Here is a 10304-nt window from a genome sequence, read left to right as displayed (position 1 = left end):
TCACTTGGTAAAAACATCAGCCTTTTGGACGTTCGCCGGGGTCGATTCTGCATTAAAATGAAACGATTGTGCCCGCTTTTTATATGCTTTTGTGTCCCCTTGTTCAGTTTTCATCATCAATCAACCATCATGGCTGATAGATCAAGTAAATTTGGTGAGCTATTTTTATACATGTTTATTCATATTATTTGTCTTTGGTGTTTTTCTTTCCTAATCTCTATATACAGTTTCTAAGCCAAACTAGGAGGAATTCTAGCGATCACATTTTGTTTATTAGGTGATATATTTTCTTTTAAAACGCTTCCCGGCCGCCACGCTAAAACACACTGTCACTCACTGGGTAAACACAAAGTATCATTATTCGAATCCAATCGGATTTTTACTGCCAAATATATTATTTTTATAACATATCCTCAGCCGGAATTACCGATTTTCGTCATAATAGTAAATTCTGTAGTCATTAAGCCTATGTAACTTTCGAATAGAATACGAAAAACTTAGAATCAGACCGTGATCATTCGCAGACCTACTGAAAAGCTGAAATTTTAACATTTCTAGTTATCGGGGTTCTTTTGGATAGAAATTATGGCAGCCTCGAGAAAATCGATCGATTTATCAAAAACGTGCACATGAGCAGAAATCTTTACTTTGGAACAAATTTTTCAAATATTTCTATGAAAGAGAAAGGTATGTTGCAAGCCGTTAACAGCGTTGACTCTTAACCCAGAGACGTAACTCTACGAATGGTAGAAAGTCAAGGAACACCGTTAGAAACGTCCGGTTACACTTGCAATATTTGTCGCGATTTTCAATACGACTTTCTTCTTTTGACAAACGTGTTGTTAAGTCTCGGATGTTCAGATGAGGAAACATAGTCATAAGATAATTCATAACTATTCGCTCGTTTGCATCTATTGAAAGGAGAAAATCGCAGCGAAAATCGCAAAAATTATGCAAATAATGTAAGGGCCTTACGGGGCTAAAATGCAAGATCTAAAGTATCCAGAACAATCCACATCTATCCAACCATGTAATAGTCACAGGACCAAGTGATTCGCCAGCGTTTTTGAGCATTCTCTTATGCTAAACAAAGAACATATTCCTTGTCAGAGCTCACGAAGCTCACGAGAGTCACGACTGAAGTTCTCTGCTTTCCATTCTTTTGTCTCAGTCAACCTGACACGTGTCTTATTAAGGTGGCTTGCTCAAGAACATCGAACATTTCAAGGATAGCTCCGTGAACATGATCATTGATTTGCAACGAAGCGGAGTGGATGATGTCAACACTTTGGCCGATTATCTAAAAATCCCCGTCGTAACAATGGCACCACAGTCCAAACCTCAAGGAAAATACATTATATCAATGTATCCTAGCATTTTCGCGATTAACACAGCCATTGTAGATGTGCTACTGAGGTACAGGATCACGGATACTATACTCCTTTTCGACGGTAGGTAATTTTCGCGAATAGACACTGACAACAACATTTTCAGCGCTTAGTACAACGATGATTTTGTAAATTATTTGCACAAGAAGCCGGAATTGGAGGTAGGGGCAAACAGGGGGGTTGTCCCTCCTTGCCTTTCAGCAACGGGAACAAAAAATCTACCCCCCTTGCTTTCGTTACATCGTTTTGGCGTCCCTGATCAAAAACTGATTTAGTGATATCTTCAGTAATCATCTTCACTGAAATCTTCTAGAGAAGCGCAGCCGTCAAGCGATGAATCTGCACACAAAGAGTCAGCGGGAATACATTCGGATGGAAATGATGCCAGCCCTTCAAATTGACAACGTGGACATGATAAAAGAAGCAATAAGAATGGCGTGGAATACTCAGATTAAGACGGTTGTCTTGCTCTGTGATACTGAACATATTAAAGCGGTTGTGAGTGCGGTAAGTGTGTTATAATATCAACAAGACGCCTGCTCAAGGCGTTTACTCCGCCTGCATGCCAACTGTTATACATAATTCATCCGTGGACCGTGTAACCCAGGGCTTCTCGGTCAAAAATGAAGTTGTTTTGGGTTACCTGTAGAAATGCCAACTTCTGTCGCCGAAAACTACAACTACTAAAAGGAAAAAAGACCATGGCATTTTAAGACTCCGCTGCGCATACGCAGGCGGAGTAATTATATTCAGATATTCTCCATCGGAATGATATGACGCAATACATGCACCAAGAGGTTTAAACTGCCCATGGGGAAAGGAATAATAATTCCATATCCAAGTTCATGAATGTAATCCTTAATCTAATTCTTTAGTGTTACTAGTTGAGTAAGGCTTAGGGTCATGTTTAAGATTAAGCTTCGGATTATATTCCAGGATTCTGGGCATAAAATTACCAGCGGAAGGACCACCAAAGAAGAATAAATTATAGCTAAGGCTTAAATATTACTTTGTACGAGATACACTCAAGATGTACATGTGATTCCATAGATAAATACATAGATAGATGTACGAGAGATATTCTGTTTCAGACACTGCAGTCGAGGCTTTATGACAGCGGTCGCGAAGATTGGAAATGGATAGTCAGCGATTTGGATTTCAAAAGGCCAAGTTACGATCCACTTGAGGGCATTGTTGGCTTCACCCTTCCAATTCCCGTCTGGAAGGAAATGGACTCCGTCGAGGAGAAGGAAACATTTGTCAATTTTGTGCATTCGGATGTAAGTTGCGTTGATATAGTAGACAATATAGTAGATCCCATTGTATGACTAACAAAATTCAGATTAAACATCCACTACCAACACCCCACCAAGTCAGCACATATTCTTATTCATTTTCAAAAAGGTCTATTATGCAACAGTGAAAGACGCGTTGTTTCTGATAAATGAAGTAGCCTCGAGGTTACACGGCAAGAAACATCCGAAAAATATCACTGAAGTTATATTGGAAGAAGTGAAGAATGTGAGAAAACTCCGTATAAGTATAAGTTTAATCAGTATAGGCATCATATTTTCAGGGAGAAGATCAAAGGTGGTTGATGGAAGCAGTTTTTGATTAAGAATTAAAAAACGAGTCGCGTGCCTTTATGGTGTAATAATGCACGATGGGAGAATGTTGGGAGAATACGAGAGAAGCTTGTAAAACACGAGGCGTAGCCGAGTGTTTTACAAGCTTCTCGAGTATTTTTCCAACATTTCCCCGAGTGCATTATTACACCATAAAGGCACGCGACGAGCTTTTTTAATTCTTTTATAATATAAGAAGAAATTATAGGGCAACAACAAAATTTATTCATTTGATCAATAATTAAATTCTCCTTACATGCTATTTAAGATGTTGCTTAGCAACAAAAACTTCAAAAGCCAGAAGCGTGCATTATGGCCTCACAATGCACGCGCGGTAGCCAATCAAATTGCTCGTTATATCATACTTATATTATAATAGCTATTAAGAAACTTTTAGTTGAAATTATTACATATTTCGGTACATTTGACCTTTACTAATTCTTTGTGACCAAGGTCGAATATACCATATATCGCCGGTATATTCGACCTTGACTAATTTCTTTCTACCAAGATCGAATATACCATACACCAGTATGTTCGACCTTCATTAATTTCTTTCTACCAAGGTTGAATATACCATATACCAGTATGTTCGACCTTCATTAATTTCTTTCTACCAAGGTTGAATATACCATATACCAGTATGTTCGACCTTCATTAATTTTTTTCTACCAAGGACGAATATACCATGTACCAGTATGTTCGACCTTCATTAATTTTTTTCTACCAAGGTTGAATATACCATGTTCTGGTATATTCGAATACCATTTCAGTATGCCTTTTCCATTACAGATATCTCTTCCATCTTGCTTCTCAAAAAGGGTATACAAGACATAATTATTTGTTTTGACCGTGTTCAGTCTAATCAATCAAGCTATATTTAAAACTACGTTTAAACTGATTTTTATATTTCCAATAGTCCAAAAACTGCGGGTTGACTGGTGAAATTAAATTTGATGCAAATGGCGTAAGGAAGATAGAAGAACTGGACTTTGTCGTGGTGAATGAAAAAAAGAGAATTGCTGAGGTAACAAACTGCACTCTGTCAAAGTTTTACCCAAGCTACAGGCGTTTTATAGGGGAAAAGCGCGCACGTATACACCTTAGTTGATAGCGAAATCTTAAGGTTTGTTCACTTTTGACGTATGGAATGAAGTCGGTTATTGACAAAGCAGCACTGCGTTGGTTTAAGTTAATTTGCTGCCCACATACATTGCAAGTCAACAGACTATAAAACATACATCAGAAGTGAATTGGATCCAACAAAATTGGATCGTGTGAACAGACCTTTAGACCACCTCCTTCGTATTTATTATGCACGAAGCTGAGCATGCGCTATTGTTTAGATTGGAACTTGGAATGCAGATCCGGTGAAATCTGTCCTACCTGATGTTAGCTCCGTAAACTGGGTGGGAAAGGTCGTGCGGAATTATTTATGCCACGAGAAAAGGGACAAAGAACCTATGAAGAAAACTAAAAAGAAGTTCAAAATAATGCTAAAATACGTAAGAAAGCCTCCAACTTGTAATGCACTCAGATATGAGTGAACGCATCATAGCATATCGCCTCGTATGGACGTTTGTATTTTTTAAATTGTCGGCTGCTGCTGGTTTTTATCTAAAATAGCAAACTAAAAACGTTGTTGTGGTGTTGGATTTTCAGAACGATCCTCCTTTTGCGAAGGTGAATGAAAACAAGACAGCTCCTGAAAATGTGACGGGATTCACGGTTGATATCGTGCGGGAGTTAGCAAGACGATTGGATTTCGACTACGAGTTCGTTGTTCTTAGGAAAGGAGGATCTTCGAAGTTCGTCGAAGCTTTGAAAGCAGAGGTACGGTGAAGTGTTTGAGTGGAAGGGGGTACGTCTTGCATGTACGTAACCAACTCCAGACGTTTTTGTTAACAATACAGTGTTTTGGCTTGGTCATTACAGAAGGTAGATATGGCAATTGGCTCCTTCACAATCACAGCCAATCGTGAAAACGATATCGACTTCAGTAAACCGTTCATGGATTTCAAGATGGCGTTGATTTTACTGATCCCGAAGGAGAAAGAAAGCCTTTTCAATTTTCACAAACCGTTCTCTGGCGACGTTTGGCTCATGGTTGTCCTGACGGTAAGATCTTCTAATTATTATTATTATTATTATTATTATTATTTTTATTATTATTATTATTATTATTATGGTCATATTCGCCGGAAAATGGCAAATACGACCATGGTCATATTCGCCGGAAAATGGCAAATACGACCATGGTCGAGGCCGCCGGAAAATGGCGTATTCGACCATGGTCGAGTGTACCGGAAAACGGCGAAAATTCTCATAGCGGTTTGGTGTGTACCACTTGATAATGCCATTTGTGCATTAGGTATTCGCGATGACATTCCTGCTGTGTGGTGTGGACTACTTCAGTCCCCTCGGCTACCGTAAAACGGCAGAAAATCCGGGTGAAGGCGAGGAATTCAACTTGATGAACAGTCTTTGGTTTGCTACAGCAAGTACACTGCAACAAGGCGGCGACAATACGCCCAAGTCACCGTCTGGTCGAATACTGGCCGCCGCTTTCTGGTTTTTTATTCTTATCATAATCTCAACGTACACTGCCAATCTGGCTGCATTCTTCACAAGTAAGTCTGCATGTAGAGACATGATCGTGACCACCGCTCAATTCGTGATTTTCTGGACCAATTCTTACGTTAATAGCCTGCATTAAACCACCTCTGAAACTAAAAATCTAGGCACCGGTTGTATGAAAGCTTTGGCTACATTTTGGGTAGGTATAAATCGCGGTTAAATCCAGATTGTAATCTAAATAATAGTTAACACTGATCTTTGAATTCCAACTTTGGAATGATACCACAAAAGAGCTACTCAGGTAGTCTATTTTCTGTAATGAACTCTCTATAAATTTTTTGAATACGGAGACTACAGATGTTCATTTCTCTGACAGCTGGTTAGCTCCTAAGTTATAACAACAGTTGAACTAAACAGTGTGACAAAGTCTTCACAGGAGACCCGTCTTAGCTTAACAATGATGACTCTATTCCATCGACAGATAAAAAGATTGAGAGTCCTATCAAGAGTTTAGACGACTTGGTCTACAAGTCAAATCTTGTGTACGGTGTTGAGACTGGAGGACAGAACCACAATTTCTTAAAAGACTCCAAACAAGCCATCCACAAGCGAATGGTTAGTCATATGAGAGAGCATGAAAGCACAATGTCCTCATCGCAGGCAGGCGTCGCGAGAGCAAGGAAAGGCGGTTATGCTTACATCACAGAAACGCCAATCCTGGAGTACTACAATAATCAGGAACCATGTAACACCATGTTGGTTGAGAAACTGTTCGAAGTGAAGAGCTACGGCTTTGGTTTACCGAAGAATTCCGAATACACTAACGCCCTCTCAGTCGCTATTCTCAAGGTGAGCCGAAAAATACCACTGAAAAAGTGTTGAGAAGCAAAATTTTATGATATAAGAAATCAAACCGCATAATCATTAGCTGTAGTTATTAACTACATTATTTGACAATTGAATAATGAATGAGCAGGTTTTAAAATGAAATATATGGAGGGATTTCTGCTGGATAACCAAAGATCCATTTTTTCAATCGTTTGGTCTTAAAATTCCTGCCATCTTCAGACCTTTTCAAACCAACCACCTGTTTAAATTTAATTGCAATAAAACAAGCGGAAATTGATATCTGTCATTTGTATAGGTAGAAAATTATAAGTTTGAGTTTGATTTAATGATACTTCCTCCGGATTTGCATATTAACAGCCGAAACTTTATTGTACCCGTGTTTTAGCTCCGCGAAGAAGGCTTTATTGAAAAGAGCAGAAAAACTTGGTGGAATGAAAAATCTGAATGCAGCAGGGAACCGCCAGCTTCTGCAACGGTGACGCTGGAGCTCAAGAATCTTGGTGGTGTGTTTATTATTATGATTGCTGGAATCGTAATATCTTTTCTACTCCTGGGCATCGAAGTGAAATTCCAATGGATCATTGATCTCATATTGAAAGCGCAGGTATTGGTTGATAGGTTAACGGACTAATCCCCTAAATCTTCGTCCTTCCTTCATTTCACATTTTCATTTTTCATTATTCCATCCCACCCTGTTTCTTCTGTTTCCCACATTCCAGCACATCGTTCCCCCCTATTCTAAGCTGTTTTCTGTCTCCCCAAACACGTTCGGAGGCGGTGGAATTTAAGCAGTTTTGGACGACTTTAATGCCGTGTATTAAGAAATCTAAGGAGCTGGGACCATAGTTGTATAAAACTCTTTAACTACATTTTGTATAGTTAAATCCCAGTTAACTCTGAAAGACACATCTCTGCTTGGTCAATTCTGCCCTTGACTACAGTTAAAAGTTAACTATATAGACTTTTATAGCTACAACATGGCCGCTGATTGTAAACAAGGATCGTGATCTTTTTACAGGAGAACAACTCTGGTAACGAGGAGCCACGAGAGACAGTGATGAGAGTGGAGATATCTCAAGGAGAGCGTCAACTAAATCCCATCAACCGAGAGGAGCCGACGCCAGCACGAAAACGATGGCTGCCTTCTTTTAATTTTGGACGCTGACGTAACAACGTGAGACTGAGCGATGAAAGTTCTGAGTTGCGAAGGGTATTTGATTGCAGCTACTTAAAACATTTGGGGATTTTAATCCCATAAACTGATGATAAAAATATGCAATATTAGAAACCTGATAAACACTAGCGAGGGTGAAAAATTAAAATATAATGAAGTGATATTAAGCAAGAGATAACGACCAGCAGCGCTTTACGGGTGATACATGACATTTTGACATTTGCCCATGAATTGAAAGCGAAGACTATAAATATATTGCGAAGGCAAATGGATCTTTGTCAAGTAGCTAAATTTGTCATCATTTAAAATATGTTAGGGATTATTGTTTCACAATGCCAACTACAACACAAATTTGTAGGTAATTTACTACAGTCTTGCTAATATATTTATAAAGACATTACAATTGCAAGGTCAAGCAGGGATGTAAACTATGACGCAAAGCTATATTTATATTGTTGAAATTATTTGACAGCATAAAATATTTTATTAGATAAAAAAATGCCAGTATGTAAAACAATAATAGCCTGTAACGCAATAACTAAAGAAAATTAAAAGCTCATTAAAATTTAAGCAACGACCCGACAAAAAACATGATGAAAGTCATGAACCAATAAATATATTAACGCGTATCCATGACAAGATGACACAAAACTGCAGGACATGTGACAAATCGTTCGGCAAGGAAAACAGTGTATTCAACTGTTCATTAAAGTGCTATTTCCACAACGCATGCACAGCACAGCACTCGCGTCCATCACGATAGGCAGGTGGGCAAAGTGAGCCTTTTTTTTTAATTTCTGCGCTTAACTTAGAGTCAAAAATGAAGAAAGAATGAAACATAAACAGAATGATAAACTTCTGCAAATTTCCCCAAAGGTTCTTTTTTCCTTAAACTTTACATTTTCTCCGGAATGATTATTTCTCTTCTATGTAGGACACTTTTATACAATGCAATCCGAGTTTTCAATAATACGAAGGTCTTGTTTGGTCTTGCATTTGGTCGCTTTCAGCACTCAATATTATCTCAGTCATCTTGAAACTTTTCATTATACAAGAGCATAACTGCATAAGCCACTGGCTTAATTAATGAAGTAATCGTTTTAAAGCCTGACAGCACGCTTAAGCTTTTTTAAACATGGCAGAAGGTGCTGAATTTTCAGCTCATTAAATTTCAATCAACATTTTTGCCATTCTTCGCACGACAACTGGGGTATTTTATTAAGATGTTGCAAGTCACATTGCGTGTATAGAGAGGTCAAATATGTTTACATAAACGAGGCCTCGTTAAATATCCAAGGGATAATTTGCACGATGAGTGCATTAAATATGCTGTAACAGGTGGCTTAATTTTTACCTGTCACAGCTGGTCAGCATTTTATCTACTTTATGGATTTTTTCCACATGTGTCTACACTCTATATCATTGCATGTTCTTCTTATTAGAAGGAAGGTTTTGCATAAACAGTTTTTATAATGAGCGTTTTACCAGAACGCCACTGCGTGAGACATATATTTTTCAAACCGTGTATGTAGTATAATATGCATGTTGAATAAATTCTTCAGATGTCTGTTTGACAAGAACTTACAGATTATTTTGCACCAAAATGGATTATTTACAAGGGCCTTTCAAATCAATTTAGAGCTGGAATCGAGCCAGTTTTTGATGTGAACTACTGGACTGTACGAGTGTCTTCTCAAACAGGATGTCTGATTTATCTTCAAAATTAACGATGTCTTTATAATGCTTTCATTATCGTGGTGATAATGATCTCAGCAACATACTAAATATCTTGATAAGTTAGGTTTTCGCTAACATTCCCATTTTTCGTATCCGTTTCAAGCGGTGCAAATGTTTGAAAAAACCTGACAAGTTTTATTCGATAGAATCCAGTTCCACAGCAGCAATGGCCATGAGAAATATGCCCCTTTAATCATTTAAATTAAATCACTCCCAAATATTTTTTTTAGTAGCTAGACGCAGCATTTTAATAACACTGATATTCAAATAGAGGGAGATGGAGGTAAACAAGAGTTACACAAAATTAATCTTTCTTCGCCCGAAGCAGTCTAAGTGCTGCTTGCTCAGACTTTGTCTCGTGATTCGTCGCTCGCAATTCGTTGTTCCTCGTACAACGAACATTTCTTTTGAAGAAAAAGGCATTTTAAGAGATGAAAAACCGGCTCTGTAATCCCCAAATATCATCTTTAGAAAAGAGAAATTAACTTTTCATTGATATTCAAATCATTGATATTTTGTGAGATAGCAAATTAACACGCTTATCGGGGAATTTAATCGAAATGGAAATCTAAAATATGACACATTTAACTGATTTTACAATTCCAGACAGCGTTAATAATATGGTGTTCTGTAATACATTTTTTAAAAGACACAATCAGCACATATTGTAACAAACCCATAGACACCTCATTTTCTAACAATCTTTTATATTCATTCAGAATAGCATGTAATTCGTGTGGTCTCATGACGAAATCCATTCATCGCAATTAAGACGGGAAACACACAAGCCAATATAAAGAATTGTATACTAAGACAAACGGCACTTACGGATGATACAAGAGTTATCGAAAGCATCTTGCTCTGATGATGATGACGTGAACTGTGCCTACACCTACAACGAAATGTAGCCATGTAATGAAATCTTAGTTTAGTCTTGTTTCGAAGTTCGATCTT

General features: G+C 38.0%; 1 protein-coding gene across 1 annotated transcript; it reads left to right on the top strand.

The window, feature by feature from the left end:
• Positions 1–27: 27 nt before the first annotated feature.
• Positions 28–8132, top strand: LOC114525447 (glutamate receptor 4-like). The gene is made up of 15 exons (XM_028546802.1): positions 28–154; positions 559–687; positions 1197–1451; positions 1702–1895; positions 2480–2668; positions 2793–2909; positions 3806–3835; positions 3933–4040; positions 4360–4518; positions 4676–4846; positions 4949–5131; positions 5385–5643; positions 6072–6439; positions 6825–7043; positions 7458–8132. The coding sequence occupies exons 1-15, from the start codon at positions 58–60 to the stop codon at positions 7602–7604; spliced, it is 2625 nt and encodes an 874-aa protein (XP_028402603.1). The 5' UTR covers positions 28–57; the 3' UTR covers positions 7605–8132.
• Positions 8133–10304: the final 2172 nt, after the last annotated feature.

Source organism: Dendronephthya gigantea, unplaced genomic scaffold, assembly GCF_004324835.1.
Source record: "Dendronephthya gigantea isolate DGI-Jeju-01 unplaced genomic scaffold, DenGig_1.0 000034F, whole genome shotgun sequence".
Lineage (NCBI taxonomy): Eukaryota > Metazoa > Cnidaria > Anthozoa > Malacalcyonacea > Nephtheidae > Dendronephthya > Dendronephthya gigantea.
The sequence above is the reverse complement of the archived record's forward strand: the minus strand, read 5'-3'. Positions and strand labels throughout refer to the sequence as shown.